The sequence below is a fragment of the Sus scrofa genome, chromosome 14, assembly GCF_054392235.1.
Source record: "Sus scrofa isolate SSC_HxYL_T2T_F1_AM1 chromosome 14, Sscrofa_HxYL_maternal_Yorkshire_Landrace_v2.0, whole genome shotgun sequence".
In the NCBI taxonomy this organism is placed as follows: domain Eukaryota; kingdom Metazoa; phylum Chordata; class Mammalia; order Artiodactyla; family Suidae; genus Sus; species Sus scrofa.
This window is the reverse complement of record NC_139396.1, coordinates 53,400,513-53,418,024: the sequence shown is the minus strand read 5'-3', so window position 1 is coordinate 53,418,024 and position 17,512 is coordinate 53,400,513. Positions and strand designations below refer to the sequence as shown.

Genomic DNA, 17,512 nt, shown 5'->3' with positions numbered 1-17,512 from the left:
TTCAACCTTCACAGCTCTACAAAGTGAGTATAATTATCATCCTCATTTTACAGGTGAGAAAACCAAGGCTGAGAGAGATTAAGTCACTTTCTCAAAGTCATACAGCTAGGAAGTAACTCTTCTGAGAGCCAGACCCAAGCATTTGTTCCCACGGCCTGGTTGCTTAACTTCTCTATAAAGTAGCCCCCCCCACCTTTAAAAGGACCGTTCCCACCACTTCTCACAGAGGGGATGATGAAATGGAAGATGAGCAGAAAGTTTCCAAGAATAAAGGAGATGAAAGTGACTTTAGCAGAGGGTAAGAAAAGGTGGGCTCTAATGAGCCCACTGCTATTAAGACAAATTCTCTTTCTTAGAGTATTTGCATTGGCAAAGAGGAGTCATCCTAAGGCCAAAGGAACAAAGAACTGCTGGAGGACTTCAGGCAGAGGTGGGGGAGATGCTGGGAGTTACCTGGTCAGCCTCCCCAAGCTGTATCCCAGCTTTAGGCCTTCAAAACACTGAGATGCAGAGCAGCACTAGTCCCAACCCCACGGAAGCATTTGGACACTAGATGGCCCAGAGCCAACAACATGGGACCCCAAGCATGTGTCCAACTTGAGGAGGGTCTCCTTGGACTTGAGCCCTACCTACAAGTCTACATTCCCCATACCAGGGTCCAGGGAGAGGTTGCTGTAATGGAGAGACTCAATGGGCAGCATGTGCTTTGCTGCCCCCAGTGGCCTACCAGAGAATGGCCCACCGCCAGAATAGAAATAAACCACAGAAATGTCCCAGGAGTGCAGTCTCTGGGCCACAATTTTTGGATTAGAACAGGGCTTTGAATCACACTCTCTGGTTCATATCTTTGTCAGACATTTACTATCCATTTTCCCCTTATGCCTTAATCACAAAACGCTGACTATATTTGAGGTGGCAATATGCCAGCTAAAAGTTATTTCCAATCCTCCTTTGCAATAGGGATGGCAAGTGATATGTAAATATAGAAGTCATTGGCTGAGACTTAAGGGAAAGAAATTTTAAGCTGGCTAACTTAGTTAGCAAGCCTTCTTTTTTTTCTCACCTACTTCTTCCCTCTTGGAATGTATATGTGATGGCTGGACACTGGCAGCTATAATACAACCATGAGGCATCCTTGGAAAATGTAAACCACACACTAAAGATGGAAAAACAGAATGGAGGAGCCTGGGAAACTGATGATATCAGGACCAGCCCTGACATGCTTATCTCCAGATTTATGTTTATTTATTTATGTTTATTAAGTAAATAAACATCTGTCTTATTTAGGCCACTGTTATTTTGGGTTCCTATTACTAGCAGCTGAATGCAATGCAATGCTCATATAGTATCCCAGCTCCCATGATGTTGGGGTTTACTTCTCTGGACCTCAGTTTCCTCATATGTAAAACAGAAGGATCATATCACCTACCTCATAAGGGCTGTTGCAAGGATTAAATGAGATAGTGCAAGCAAAGCACCTAGCCCAGTGCCTGGTACATAGTAAGTGCTCAATAAATGTTTGTAATTACTATTATTGATTGAGAACAGGTGCCAGCCAGGACAAGGGGGGAGAGAGAAGAAAAGACTGAGTCAGAGATCTGACAGAAACTTTCTAGTCTGGAATGAAATGATAGGAACAAGGGCCTGGGATAGGCCCTCTGAAGTGGGAGAGTTCTTTTAATGGGCAAAGAGGGCCCTAGAGACAAAATTCTGTAGCAACAGCTGTAGCAGAGGCTGCCTGTGACAAAGGGGCAGGACATTGTAAAGATGTAACCCAGGCCAACAGACAGTCACGGGACAGATAGCTTACTCCTCCTGAGATCATCTGACAGGTCAGCCTGGTAGACAACAGAGACTCCCACTCTCCTCCCTCCCTACCCTGTCTTACCTCCAGCTGTCTCAGGGCGGAGTCGTTGTCATCATGGACCGATTTCTGCTGGGATCGCAAGTGCATGATTTCATTCTGCTCAGGAGACAACCAGACCATAAGGAAAAGTGGGTGCTCCCCTCCCCACCACACCTAAAAATAAGCTGGTGCCTTTTTTTTTCCTTTTTACAGCCACACCTGAAGCACATGGTAGCTCTCAGCTTAGGGGTCCAATCAGAGCTGCAGCTGCCGTCCTACACCACAGCCACAGCAATACTGGATCTGAGCAGTATCTGCAACCTACACCACAGCGTGTGGCAACGCAGGATCCTTAACCCACTGAGCAAGGCTAGGGATCAAACCTTCATCCTCGTGGACACTATGTCAGGTTCTTAACCCACTAAACCATAATAGGAACTCTGACCCATGCAGGGTCTTTCTGATGTTTCTTAATTAAAAGCAGGATGAGGACATGAGTGGTGGGGAAAATTTCTGGAAGATTGTCTTTTCTTTTTTTAGAGCCACACCCATGGTATATGGAAGTTCCCAGGCTAGGGGTCAAATTGGTGCTTAGCCACCAGTCTGCACCACAGCCACAGCAATGCCAGATCCTTAACCCACTGAGCGGATTGAACCTGCATCCTCATGGATACTAGTCAGGTTCGTTACCATTGAGCCACTAGTACTGCAGCCACTAGCCACACATGAGCACAGAACACTTGTGGTGTGGCTCGTGCCACCAAGGAACACATTTTTAAATTTAATTTAAATGGATTGAAACTTGAAATGCCCCGCGTGGCTGGTGGCTACCATAACGGACAGGAAGACCCAGAGCAGGGGTTCTCAAACTCTTGGCAGGAATCAGAATCACCTGGAGGTTTTCGAAAACACAGATTGTCCCACCCCAAAGGTTCTGATCCAGTAGGTCTTGGTGGGGCCCAAGAATGTGCATTTCTCACAAGTTCCCAGGAGATGCTGGTGCTACTACTGCTGCTGCTACTGCTGGTTCAGGGACCAGACCTGAGAACTCCTGGGCTAGAACAGTATGTCCAAATATAAAGGGCTCACACCTTTGACAGGGTAACTCCAGCTCCAGGAATCTGTCTCATGAAAATAGTAGGACACATGGGCAAACATGGTCACTCAAGGATGTCCCTTATGTTATTATTTACAATGGCCCCCTGTTAGGGACAACCAAATGTCTGCTGGTTGGGAAGTGGTTAAATAAATGATGGCATATTTATATCATGGAGAAAAGGTTCTCAAATTTAAGAATCAGTTTAAATGCATATTTCTGGCCCAGAGAATCTAAACTTGCAGGTATGGGATAGGCCTAAGGAATTTTCTCTTCTTAAAGAAGCATCTTGTGATTCTACCACAGAGCACCCAGGGTCTCCGAAGCCACTAAAAAGAACATAGAAGATGTTGGGAGGTTTCTATGTTGAAATTTTTGGGAAAAAGAAAGTTTACAAAACAGCATGATCTAGTAAAATCCCAGTACTATAAAAGGGCATTTAAGTATGTGTGTGAGAAAGAGAGAGAGAGTGTGTATGTGTATGTGTGTGTGTGTGTGTGAGAGAGAGAGAGAGAGAGAGAAGAGAGAGAGAGAGAGAGAGAGAGAGAGAGAGAGAGAGAGAGAGTGTGTGTGTGTGTGTGTGTGTGTGTGTGTGTGTGTGTGTCTGCACGCATGCGCTCAGGGGCACATGCTTGAGTGCACACTGCCTTCATAAAGTAATGTCGCCAAAATATTTACAGAAATTATCTCTGAGTTGTGATATGTTGTGACCTGTACTTCTTTATATTTTTCTGAATTACACATTCCCACGGGCATATGTATATTTGTCTTTCCAATCAGAAAAATAATGATTTATTTTGGAAAAAAAATTTTTCAAGAAAAAGAGCCTTCCTAGCTTTAAAGGAAAAATAAACCCAAGGATGAACTCCATCAAAAAGATTAACCAGGAGTTCCCGTCATGGCTCAGTGGTTAACAAACCCAACTAGTAACCATGAGGTTGCAGGTTCGATCCCTGGCCTCGCTCAGTGGGTTAAAGATCCCGTGTTGGAGTTCCCGTCGTGGCGCAGTGGTTAACGAATCCGACTAGGAACCATGAGGTTGCGGGTTCGATCCCTGCCCTTGCTCAGTGGGTTAACGATCTGGCGTTGCCGTGAACTGTGGTGTAGGTTGCAGGCACGGCTCGGATCCTGCGTTGTTGCTGTGGCTGTGGCGAAGGCCAGTGGCTACAGCTCCGATTCGACCCCTAGCCTGGGAACCTCCATACACCATGGGCGCGGCCCTAAAAAGACAAAAGACAAAAAAAAAGAAAAAAAGATTAACCAATGCTATATTCAGGTAGCGAGGTTCTTCTTGAGTTGTGGTTTATATTTACACTTTTTAGTATTTTCCAAATTGAGTAGCTAACCTGAGTCAGGTGGTATTCCTCCTCTGCTCAGAATTCTCCCACAGCTCCTATTTTTCAGGGTAATTGTCAAAAACTCTTCTAGAAATGAGCCCTCCCCAACTCCTAGGACATCCTTTGCCTTTCAGACTTAACTTCTCTCTCTAGGCACCCTAGGCCCCTTGCGCTCTCCTGCCACAGGGCCTTTGCACTTGCACTTGCTTCGGCCTGGAACATTCATCCCCCTAGAGATCTGCATAGCTTTCCCTCCCACCTACAAGTCTGCTCATGCCAGAACCTTTCTGAACTTGCTCCACTTCATTTTTTAGCCACACTACTGCTTACTTTCTCTATGATTTATGTCTTTTTAGGCTTGTTGTCTATTGTCTGTTTTGCCTTGCCAAATTAGAAGCTCCATGAGGACAAGGGGTTTTGTCATTTTCTTCATTGCCACCTTACCAGTGTCCAGAACAGTACCTGATGTATAGTAGGGGCACAATAAATACTTACTGGATGAAAAAATAACCAAAAAACATTTTTTCAATCAGACTATAAAACTTTATAATACTATGTAATAATCAATGTGTTAAGCTTTTAAAGCATCACCAAAAAGAAGTCAAAAGGAATTAGTTCAAAATATCGACACTGACAATGGATAATTTTTTTTTTTTTTGTCTCTTTAGCTATTTCTTGGGCCGCTCCCATGGCATATGGAGGTTCCCGGGCTAGGGTCGAATCGGAGCTGTAGTCACCGGCCTATGCCACAGCCACAGCAACGCGAGATCCGAGCTGCGTCTGCAACCTACACCACAGCTCACGGCAACGCCGGATCCTCAACCCACTGAGCAAGGGCAAGGACCGAACTAACAACCTCATGGTTCCTAGTTGGATTCGTTAACCACTGCGCCACGACAGGAGCTCCTGGATAATTTTTAAATTTCTTTCTGACATTAGTTAGTTTCCAAATTTTTTATAAAGAGCATAACTTCCTCTTATAATATTTTAAAAATATTAATATTTCCCTTTGGAAATCAGTGTTTTTGAGATGCATTCAATAGGCATTTGCAACTCTATTTAAGCCCCCAAAGCAGAGTTCTATAACTTTAAAAAAAGAGCTCAGAAGTGGGGTGTGTGTGTGTGTGTGTGTGTTTTGCTTGTTTTGCTTTTTAGGGCTGCACTCGTGGCATATGGAAGTTCCCAGGCTAGGGGTTGAATTGGAGCTGCAGCTGCAGCTGCAGGCCTACACTACAGCCACAGCAACGCCAAATCTGAGCCACATCTGCAACCTATACCACAGGTCACAGCAACACTGGATCCTTAACCCACTGAGCAAGGCTAGGGATCAAACCCACATCCTCCTGGATACTAGTGGGGTTCATTACCACTGAGCCACAATGGGAACTCCCGAAGTTACTGTTCTGGTGCAAATATTGTTCTAAAGATGGGAAACCTGAAGCCCAGAAGAGGCAGGTATTTGTCCATCCTTCATCAGGCGCACTCACCCTAAGGCCAGAGAGAGAGTACCTCATGGGTGAATGAGAAAGATCAAGGTCAATTCTGTTCAGGAACCATTTCCTGGTGGGGTCGGTTTTTGACTGAGGTCGTCCCAAGTTTCTGCTATGGCTTTTCTCTGTCATCCCACTGGGATTAGTAAGATGCTCCCTCCTGGAAAATGAGAATTCAGGATCCTGCCCACTGGTCCTGCCCACTTCATCCTTTCATCCTTTCCTTTAGCTCTTTTGGGCTGCAAAAACCTTCCCCACAATACTGATGATGGCAACCAGAGGGCAGTGGTGATGCGCTTAAACAGGAAGTCCCAACTAGGCTCCACTGGCTGCCTCAGAGCAAATTGGACCCAGCTGGTCTGGGGGAGTGAGGGCGAGCATGGCCGGCTGGGTTTACAGAAGCAGCAGGCACTCAGCTTCCTCGGAGTCGTCAGATCTGATTTTCCAAGGGAAACCAGAAATATCCTGATTTTTAAATGTGGGCAACATATTAATTTTAAAATTTGGGTTATGAGGGAGACCAAGCAGCAGAACAGAGGCTACATTCACCCAGTTCATGACATCTGATCCTAGCCCTCTAGGTGGGGATGAAGTCAGATGTTATAATCCTAATTGTTTTTAACTTAAAAAAAAAAATCTGAACCTTAGCTTGAGCAGAAGTGCCACAAGTGAGTTCCCGTTGTGGCTCAGTGGTTAACGAATCTGACTAGGAACCATGAGGTTGCAGGTTCCATCCCTGGCCTTGCTCAGTGGGTTAAGGATCTGGCGTTGCCGTGAGCTGTGGTGTAGGTCACGGAAGGGGCTTGGATCCTGCGTTGTTGCTGTGGCTGTGGCGTAGGCCAGTGGCTACAGCTCCGATTATACCCCTAGCCTGGGAACCTCCATATACCACAGGAGCAGCCCTAGAAAAGGCAAAAAGACAAAAAAAAAAAAATTGCCACAAGGCAGCAAAAAATGTCCTAGACATTCTCTCCCATCACCCATCCCACCTCTACCCTTCTCCAGAACCACTCCATTTCATCTGTTTTACATAGTGGTGTTTCCCCATAACCTGGGTTGAAAGAAAAGTTTTGTAGCTTTCTAATCAAAGTTTAGAAACTACGGCTCTGGTCCAAGTATGTCATTCTACAGATGGGGAGACTGAGGCACAGAGATGGTGAGAGTTTATCCATCCTTCCTCAGACATACTTGTCCTCACACCAGAGACAGGCTGGGGCTGAAGGAGAAAGGAGGGAACATGCCTCAAGGTGACTGGGAAGGCCAAGGTCAATTACTGTTGGAGAACCATTTCCTGGTGCCTCCTCTGTGCTCTGGGTATGCAGAAGGTATATGCCAAACCTCTGGAAGATCAGCTTCCAGAAGAGAGACAGAGGGCCATTCAGGCTCCTTTCCCCCTCGCTCTCTGGCTCAGGTTGGGCCCAGCCAAGGGCAGACCCTGGCTGGAGACTGGACTGGACAGTGGGGTTGGGAGAACTTGCCCTCCATCTTGGCTGGTCACTAGTTTGGCCACAGGCCTCCAGGAAGGACAGACAGCCTTTCCCACACACCTGTCTCCTGAGGCCAGAAACTGCTCCCTCCCCTCAGCCATTCTGGAGCTCAGCTGTGCTGTTCTGCATTCTCCCTTCTTAATTCCCTTAGACCTTTGTAAATAGTCCCTTAAAAACAAAACAAAAACAAAGCCTCCCCTCAGGAGTTCCCTTCGTGGCTTAGTGGTTAACGAAACCGACTAGCATCCATGAGGATATGGGTTCAATCCCTGGCCTCACTCAGTGGGTTAAGGATCTAGCATTGCCATGAGCTGTAGTGTAGGTCGCAGACGCAGCTCAGATCTGGCGTTGCTGTGGCTGTGGTGTAGGCCAGCAGCTACAGCTCTGATTCAACCCCTAGCCTGGGAACTTCCATATGCCGCAGGGGCAGCCCTAAAAAGCAAAAATAAATAAAAATTAAAATTAAAAACTCACTTCAATTTACCCATTTTGGGCATGCCATCTATCTCCTTTGACAGTCCCAGTAACTGATACAACCATCTCCGTTTCCACATTACCACCTGTATAATTATTACCTATCACTATTATTAGTAGTAGTTTTAAATTGACCAAATTTTGCTTATTATGTTTATCATTATTTGTTTATTGTTATTACTATTATTTATCACCCTAAGGAATCCTATCCATTGAATCACAATGCTCTGGTAGCTATGTTTTTCCTAATCCTCATTACAATGAATTCATTACTAGTAAATTAAAATGTTTCACCTATATGCTAGCTACTGTCTACTTGCACATGGCCCCACATTTAGGAAATGGTGACACTGCAGAAGGAAGGGCTCCCCTGGTCAGATAAACAGAGCACAGGGACCTCAGAGGGAAGAGTAGTGAACTCCCAGAGGAAGTGACATTTGTGCAGCATTAGGACTAATGAGCGGTATTGCATCAGAAGAAAAGCCGGGGTTGGGGGGAGGAAGAAGCACGAGGAAAGCCTCAGAGGAGGAAGATGCAGGGACAGCTGGGACTGGCAGCTGCCAAGAGTGCCTTGGGGGTCCTGATGGGAGCTGAGCCTGCAGCGGCAGGTCAAAGTCAAATTTTGAAGTTACTGGAATGTCACACTAAGGGGTTTAGACTCTCTACCGTGCATAGTTCCAAAGGCTGTTTATGTGTGTTCTGGGGAGTAAGTAGCCTGCGGAGCCAATTAAGTTTGGGAAATTATGAGTTCAACAAAGGTAAATGGTTTCTGTACTACAGGACTTGTCAGAGTCTTTTCTATGCTCGAAAACATCAGCTCTCTCCAAGATCAAGTTACCATCTCTCCTCAATTCTGTGAAGCTGTTTTTTAATAAGGGTCAGCAAGCTTTGATGGCAAAGGCCAGATAGTCGATATTTTGGGCTACATAGGCCACGTGTGGTCTGTCCTGCATACTCCTTTTTTTTTCCCTTAAACTCTTCAAAAACTATTCTTAGCTCATGAACTAGACAAAAACAGGCCAAGGGCCATATCTGGCCATGGATATCGTTTACCAAACTGTGGATTATAAAATATGCCATGGAATATAGTGTTTCCCAAACTCTTGTGACTTGAGGCCCTTTTTTTCTTCAGAGCATCTCAAAGATGTTCTGAGAAACCCAATTTGGGGAAGACCACTGTGGAAGCTGGCGGGCCCCAGGCCTGGGAAAGAAGAGGTGCCCCAACCTGGATTCTCTCGGTCTTCTTGTGCATGGTCTCCATGTCATTGTTGAGCTCCGTCACATACGTGAACCGAGCGAAGTTCTTCTCCTCCTTGGCCAGAAACTCTTCAATGAGCTGATTCAGGTTCCCATTCTCAATCAGCTTCAGCAGCCGGAGATGAGCCACTTCGTAGCTCTCAAAACTCTCACCCTTGTTCTTCTTCCTGTGCTTCTTTGACTTGAGAGCTGGAAAAGGAAGAGCTGGCCACCATGAGTGTGAAAGGGAAGCTGCTCAGAGCCATGCCCGGTGGAGGTATGCATGCCCCTTGGGGAGGGGGCTAAACTTTCCCAAGAGATGGAGCGGGACCTCCCCTCCTTAGTCCCACTTCACAAGTATCAAATTGAGCACCTGCTCTGTGCCAGACATTGTGCTGGGCTCTGTAGATAAAAAATCCCTGCTCCATGGAGCTTTTGGCAGAGGAACCAGCCACAAAGAGAACAGAGAGAGAGAGATATTCAAGTAAACAGAAAAAGAAATCCAATAATTACCATTGTGGCCTAGGACATGGAGGAGATGTAACATGTGCTGTGATGGGGGAGCTTGGTGGCTGGGGAAGCCCTCTTGAAGGAGGTGACATTTGAGCAAGATGAAGGTCAAGGAAGCCCTGTTGGCAGAGGGCCTTAGGCAGACTCAGAGTTTGGCAAATGCAAGGAATTAGAACCATGAAAGTTCTCCAAGACTTGCTCTCCAGCCTGATACCTGCAATAGGCCCATCTCTCTTGAACCCAGTCTTATCTCTCTGATTGGGCCTCCACAGAGCAATCAGAAGGATCTTTCTAGATCTTCCTAGGCACATCTGGCCACGTGACCTCCTTATATGTGTGGTTCTCCACTGTCCTGAGGGTGAAGCTGAAGCTTCTCAGTTTTAAGATCTGATCCCCTCGCCCCTCAGTGCCTCATCACTGTCAGACTCAGTCTCCTCTGCCTTAGTCCCCCAGTGACCTCCCACCACACTTAGAAGCAATGCCGAGCTCTTCCCGTGCAGCCTACAAGACCCTGTGTGATCTGTCTCCTTCCCACCCCTCCAACCCCACTGCCTGCCACTCTCCTGCTGGCACCAACTCCTTCCAGCCAACTGGTCTCCTCTCTGTTCTGGAAATACTCCCACCTCAGGGCCTTTGCACTCACAGATCCCTCTGCCTGGGATACATTTCTCCTAGACCTCTGCATGGCTGGTTCCCTTGTGATATGCAAGTATCTGCCCAGATGTCACCTCCTCCAAGAAGCCCACCCTGACCACCATAGGTAAAGCAGCCCCTGGCCACTCTCTGTCACTGGCCTTGTTTTATCTTTGTCATTGTGCTCATGGATTCCCAAGAGGTCAGATTAACTTCTGCATTTGCCAATTTGTCATCTCCCCCGACAGAAGGTCAGCTCCAGGAGGTCAGGACTTTTGTCCTATTCCCTACCATCTCCTAGCATGTGCAGGACCTGGGGCATGGTCAGTCCCAGAGGAGTGGCCTCCTGTTTCTCCAGCTTCCCTTCTGCACTCCAGTTACCATGTTCCTGCCTCTGGGCCTTTGTCTCTGCCTGGATTCCTCACCCCCACACAAATGGATTTTTTTTTTTTGTCCTTTACATCACAGCCTGAACAGCCCCTCCTTGGCCACCCTTTTCAAGAAAGGTGCCCCCCTTGCCTTTTCATCTCAACCTGATTTTTTTCCTTTGAAAAGTTCTATCATAACCTGAAGTGTTCGTATTTGTCTATTTATTCATTTTTTCTGTGTCTCCATATCTAGACCATAAGCTCCATGGCATCAAGCACTAACACTGTCTTATCACCACTCTGTCTCCAGTCCCCAACAGGGTGCCTGTTTCAGGGTAGGTGCTCGTTAAAATTTGTTGGAAGTCTAGGAAGGCACTGATTGGATGGATGAAGGAAGGAGTCATCCGTGGTGAAGAATGTACCCTGAAGAATCACAGGGAGGAATGTTTGGAACAGGAGGAGCCTGGAGGCTGGGAGAGCCAGTGGAAGCTGCTAGAGGAGATATGATGGGGATGATGACAAGATAAGGCAGTGAAAAGAGGAAGGTTGGATGTATGAGTCATCTGGGGTGGCAGTGAATGGGAAAAGCTCCGTTTGACTCCATGGTTTGGGTCTTGGATGCTTAGTAGAACTTTGAGGCTGTTCAGTGGATTAGGATAGAAAGTGGATGGAAGTAGGGACCTCAGGCTTTGGGGGGGCAGACATATCTTGGATGGGGTCCTGGATCAGTTACTTACATCAAGGAGACATTGGCTATATCCATGTATCCACTCTGAGCTACAGTGTCCTCATCTGTGAACTGGAGGTGTTAATAATATCTGCCTCTTGAAGATGTTGTGAGGCCTCAGTGGAAGCCAGGCATGCCGCATGCAGAGAATGGAAGCTGGCATGAGCCAGTGGTTCAGTAAATGGATGGATAGGTGGATGGAGGATGGTTGGATGGATGGATGGATGGATGATGGAAAATGGAAGGTGGATGGATGGGTGGATGGAAGATGGAAGGAAGGATGAATGGATGGATGGATGGATGGATGGATGGATGGGTGGATGGATGGGTGGGTGGAGGATGGAAGGATGGATGGATGGATGAGTAAACAGAAGGTCCAAAAGGTGATATTTGCTATGTTAGAAAGTGAAAGATGGGGTTTCTCAGAAACACACTTCTAGCTGTACAGTCTCAAGTGACAAAGCAGGACAGGTTAGAAGGGGCTGAAAGAACAAAGAACAAATGCAGCTGCATAGTGGGACTCTCCAAAGAGCTTGAATCTTTCAGTATGTTCAGGAGAGTGAATGTAGCAGCCCTGAACTGCTCTCCTTAGAAAGCCTACTTGAAAGGCTGGCCCATGGCCTTCAACTGAAATGGTGAACAGCTCCCTGCACTGATAGAAAACAATCCCTTTCCCTAAATGCTAAGAGTGGCTATGGTACCCAGACTGCACAGACCATGTGATTTATGCCAAAAACCTGCCTTCCTACTGGGAGGATGGAATTTCAGTTTGTACTAGGGAGGGGCTGCCTATGCAACCACCTCCAGTAAGAATCTTGGGCACTGAGTCTCTAATGAGCTCCTCAGTCTTCACATGTGTTGTCACAGATGCTGGAGGAATTAAGATGTCCTATGTGACTCCACCAGGAGATCCTGGTTCCCTCTGGATCCTGGTTCACCCTATGCACCTTTTATCTTTGCTGATTTTTGTGTCCCTGCATCACAGACACGTTTGCAATGAAGTGCTGAGTCTTGTGAGTCCTCCTGGAAAAATCACCAAGCCTGGGGGTGGTTTGGGGGTACCCTGACACACAAGTTCCTCCCCCAGACAATGGAAGGAGAGCCACAAAGTGAGGACACATCCTGCAGGTTCCAGGTAGCAGACAAAATCCAAGGCACCCAGTCAAATCTGAATTTCAGACAAACAATATATTTTGAAAAATATATGTCCCAATTGCAGATAAACCAAAAATAGTTTTTTTTTAATATGTCTCAAATACTGCATGGAACTAAAATTTTATTGTTCCTCTGAAATTTTAATGGTGTCTTGTATTTGCTAAATTTGGCAACCCCACTGCAAGGAGATCAGGCACCTTCAGTAGAGAAAGAGAAAGAGAGGGAAAGAGCACCTAGGAAGAGTTACCTTCTTCCTTTTTGGCCTGCTCCTCAAACTCCAAGCGATCATTTAGCTTGACGAGCAGGAAGGACTTGAGTTTGGTTTCATGAGCATAGACGCGTTCCAGCTCTCGGATCTCCAGGTTGTACTGAGAGATGTCCTTCTGCTGCCGGTCCTTCATGGCAGCCATTCGGGCCATGGCTTCCAGCCTGGGCACGGGGGGCACAACAGAGCCTGAGTGTCCAGAATCTCCTTCCTTCTCCTCTTCTCTCCCTACCAGTCCAGAAGGACTTCCTGCCTAGTCAATGGCCATGACTTCTTTTAATCATGGAGAATCCTGGGATTAGAGGAACAACCCTCCTTACCTGAACAACAGAAGCTGACAGCTCTAGACCACCCCCAGGAAATGATTGTCTATCATCACCACGATCACCATCCTCCTCCTCATCATCACCAGGAGCATCACCACCATCATCACTAACATCATCATCATCACCACCACCACCAGCATCATGAGCAACATCACCATCAGTACCACCACCAGCAGCAGCATCATGAGCATCATCACCTGGCGCATCACCACCACCACCACCATCACTGCCAGCATCACCATCAACGTCATCACATATCACCATTATCACAGTTACCATCATTACCACCACTTGTCAATTACTGAGTCCCAGCCACTCCCTTATGTACATATTTAATTTAAGCTTCACACCACCCAAAGAGGTCCTATAACAACATTGTACTGATGGAGCCAGGATTCAAACCCAGACCTCTCTGACTCCAAAACCTGTACTCTCACAGCTGAATGGTATGGCTCGTGCCCCTCTGGGTGTGAGGCCAGGAGACAGCCCAGACTGAGAAGGCCCCGAAGATAGAGGCAGGGGCACCTGGATGATGTGGTACAGCATAGGGGTTTGAATTTCACCTCCACCACATCTGCCATTTACCTGGATCTCAGGTAAGTATTTTGGCATCTCCAAGCCTCCAGTTCCTGGTCTGTAAAATGAGGGTAATTACTCCTATGGCTGTTGTAAGGGTGGAAATACTACCCGGAGCATCTAGCCTCATACTTGGAAGACACATTGGCACTCAGAGTTATTATGGTGATGATTTAAGGTTCTTCAACCCAAAAGCACAGGAGGTAGAAGTGGTCCAGAGTAGGAAGCTCAGCAGGGGGGCTAAGAGACATCTCTGCCCCCAGGGTCTCTCCCCAGCCCACCTCTGCTCATATGCCTGCGCAGACTGCTCAATGGCTGTGTTCATTGTTTTCTTCTGCATCAGAAGACGGTGGTGAAGCTGCTGGTAGACGTTGTCATATGCAGCCTTCTCATACCGCAGGTCTTCAATCTCCTTCCGGAGCTTAGCATTGGCAGTCAGCATCTTGTCAAAGTGTACAGTGACCTGTGAGTAGGGCTGTGCTTTAAAATAAGGCTCACTCAGAGTTCCCGTCGTGGCTCAGTGGTTAACGAATCCGACTAGGAACCATGAGGTTGCGGGTTCAATCCCTGGCCTTGCTCAGTGGGTTAAGGATCTGGCATTGCCATGAGCTGTGGTATAGGTCACAGATGCGGCTCAGATCCTGAGTTGCTGTGGCTGAGGTATAGGCTGGTGGCTACAGCTCTGATTAGACCCCTAGCCTGGGAACCTCCATATGCTGCAGGAGCGGCCCAAGAAATGGAAAAAAAGACAAAATAAAAATAAAAATAAAAATAAAATAAAATAAGGCTCACTCCCAGGACACAATACAAGCTTCCACAAAGTGACCAGAGCGTTGAAGGATCTTCCCCTCACCCCACCCCCAGGCCCACAGGACAACAATTGAAGTGCTGGTTGACAGGCTTGAGTTGGGCATCAGTTAGCTAAGTGCCCTTTAGTAAGTTCCTGTATCTTGGGTTTCAGATTTATCAGCTACTTTTATACCTAACTTCTAGTTTTCAGCAATTACAGGGAGAGAGGAATAAGCTAACTGACACCATGAGGAAACAGTCAGCCAAGTCTAGAAGACAGAACTTTTGGCAGGATAACTGACCCAGACTCTTTAACAAGTCAAAGGCATGAAAAAAATCTAGGGTGATGTGTTTTAGAGCAGGACATCTCCAACTCAGCACTGCTGATGTTTTGGGCTGGATGATTCTTTGCAGTGAGAGGCTGGCCTGTGCTTTAAGAGGGTATTAAAGAAACACCCCTAGTCTCTATCCACTAGATGGCAGTAGCACACCCTCCACCCAGTAGTGACAATCAAGAATGTCTCCTTTTGGAGACAATGTCCCTTGGGGGCAAAATCACCCCAGTTGAAAATAAATGTTCTAGGTTAAGGGAATTTAAGAATCCTAACAATCCTGTGAACACTGATTGGATCTAACTTTAAAATACATTTGGGGATTTCCCATCGTGGCTCAGCAGATTAACTAGTATCTATGAGGGTGTGGGTCTGATCCCTGGCCTCCCTCAGTGGGTTAAAGGATCTGTGTTGCCATGAGCTGCGGTGTAGGTTGCAGATGCAGCTCAGATCCCAAGTTGCCGTGGTTGTGGTGCAGGCCTCAGCTACAGCTCTGATTCAACCCCTATCCTGGGAACTTCTGTATGCTGCAGGTTCAGCCATTAGAAAAAAAAAAAAAAAGACATTTGGGGCCAGCCAGAGAAATTTTAATATGGGCAATATTAAGGAAATACTATTAATTTTGTAAGGTGCAATAATGGCCTCATCATTATAAAGGAAAATGTCTGATTTTTAAAGATGTAAACAGAAGTATTTAGGGTTGAAGTGTCCTAAGGTCTGTAATTTACCTTAAAATACATCAGGGGACAAAAGAGTGAAATAAATATAGCAAAATGTTAACAATAGTTAAATCTAAGCAATAGATATTGTGTTCATTATTTTAGTTGCTCAACTGTCTTATGTCTTTTTTAAAAAAGTTTTTTAAAAAATGATGCAGAATTCCCATCCTGGCACAGAGGAAATGAATCCAACTGGGAACCATGAGGATGTGGGTTTAATCCCTGGCCTCGCTCAGTGGGTTGAGGAGTGGTGTTGCTGTGAGCTGTGGTGTAGGTTGCAGACGCGGCTTGGATCCTGAGTTGCTGTGGCTGTGGTGTAGGCTGGCAGCTACAGCTCCGATTGGACCCCTAGCCTGGGAACCTCCATATGCCACGGATACAGCCCTAAAAAGACAAAAGACAAAACAAAAACAAACAAACACACAAAAACAGTGATGAGAAGAACTCCCATAGACTGAAAAAAAAATCTACAAAAACTATTCTTAACAGTAGGGAGTATATTTGATAAGAGGTTTTCAAGGCATGTTCTAAGAAATCTTAAGTTTCTGAAGTGCCGAAATTAGGGTAAGGCAAGTGAGGCCACCTGAGTGCAAAATTTAAGGAGGCACTCACTTGCAGGCATCAACTCACTCACGATGCATTTCCACAAGGCTGAGGTGACTGTGTCCTCAAATTTGCACTCTGGGCTCTTTGTCAGCTCACCCTAGTCCCAGCTCTGGGTTTCTCTGTAGGGTGTTTCAGTAACCACCTCACAAGGGAGTGGAGTCCAGGAGCAGAGCATTCTTATTTATCTCTGAATCCCTCACTTACTCATAGGAAGATATCCATTATTAGACATTTGTACTTTAGTGTGAATTTACTTACTCCAGGTCTGTTAGCATGCTGTCCATCCTCTCACTGTGGGATAAAAGATCTGACCCATAGGGAAGACCTGTAGGCCAACACTGAGGAGGTGGAGGAGCCGTTAGGATCATGAGGTATTCTGGAACCCTAAAATAACTTTTTTTTTTTTTTTGGTCTTTTTGCCTTTTCTTGAGCTGCTCCTCTGGCATATGGAGGTTCTCAGGCTAGGGGTCTAATCGGAGCTGTAGCCACCAGCCTACACCAGAGCCACAGCAACCCGGGATCCAAGCCATGTCTTTGACCCATAGCACAGCTCACAGCAACACCAGATCCCTAACCCATTGAGCAAGGCCAGGGATTGAACCGGCAAACGCATGGTTCCTAGTTGGATTCGTTAACCACTGCGCCACGACGGGAACTCCTAAAATAACCTTTAGAGATGACTACCTAAATCACTAAAAAGCACAGCCAGACCTGATCAGGGAAGAAGAGAAAGGGGACCAGTTTGAGATACAAAAAAGCAAAACTTTCAGAAATGAAAGAGGGGATATTACTATAGATCTTACAGAAATAAAAAGAATTATATGAGAATACACTAGGAACAACTATATACCAACAAATTAAGGTAACTTAGATGAAATGGAAACATTCCTAGAAGGAAACAAACTGTGGAACTGACTCAAGAAGAAACAGAAAATTTAAATATCAAACAAAGCTTTCCTCCACAGACAAATCATCATGAAATCATGCATACATGTATTCATTCAATCAACAGATGTTTGCTGAACACATACTCTGAGCCTCACGCTGGGCAGGCATCAAAGATTCCTTCACCAAGGGGACCTTCAGCCTCATCAGGGTTCTTAAGAGTAGTGCAGATGTGGAATTCCTGTCATGGCGCAGTGGAAACAAATCCACCTAGGAACCATGAGGTTGCAGGTTCAATCCCTGTCCTCGCTTAGTGGGTTAAGGATCCGGCGTTGCCATGAGCTGTGGTGTAGGTCACAGACAGGGCTCGGATCTTGGTTGCTGTGGTGTAGGCCAGCAACTGTAGCTCTGATTAGACCCCTAGCCTGGGAACCTCCATGTGCCGTGAGCACGGCCCTAAAAAAAAAGGGAAATAGTGCAGATGTCTGGGTCCAAGCCCTGGGAGGTCTGATTCAGTGAATCTGGAGGGGACCCAGGAATCTGCATTTCAACACACACTAAAGTGCAAATGACTGACAACAAATATCCTCCTCCTAGGAATTCCGATGCATGGCTGCAAATCACTGTACATGGCTGTAAAAAAGATACTACCCTC

General features: G+C 46.3%; 1 protein-coding gene across 7 annotated transcripts in view; it reads right to left on the bottom strand.

Moving 5' to 3' along the window:
• The window catches only part of CCDC63 (coiled-coil domain containing 63), a 168,004-nt gene that overhangs the window by 107,063 nt on the left and 43,429 nt on the right, over positions 1-17,512 (bottom strand). For all 7 annotated transcript variants that reach the window (XM_084996257.1, XM_084996256.1, XM_084996254.1 and 4 more), the window contains 4 exons: positions 13,808-13,989; positions 12,607-12,788; positions 8,956-9,176; positions 1,889-1,963 (listed from right to left, as the gene is read on the bottom strand). In XM_084996257.1, the coding sequence (XP_084852383.1) occupies positions 1,889-1,963; positions 8,956-9,176; positions 12,607-12,788; positions 13,808-13,989 (660 nt within the window). The remainder of the gene's footprint in view (positions 1-1,888; positions 1,964-8,955; positions 9,177-12,606; positions 12,789-13,807; positions 13,990-17,512) is intronic.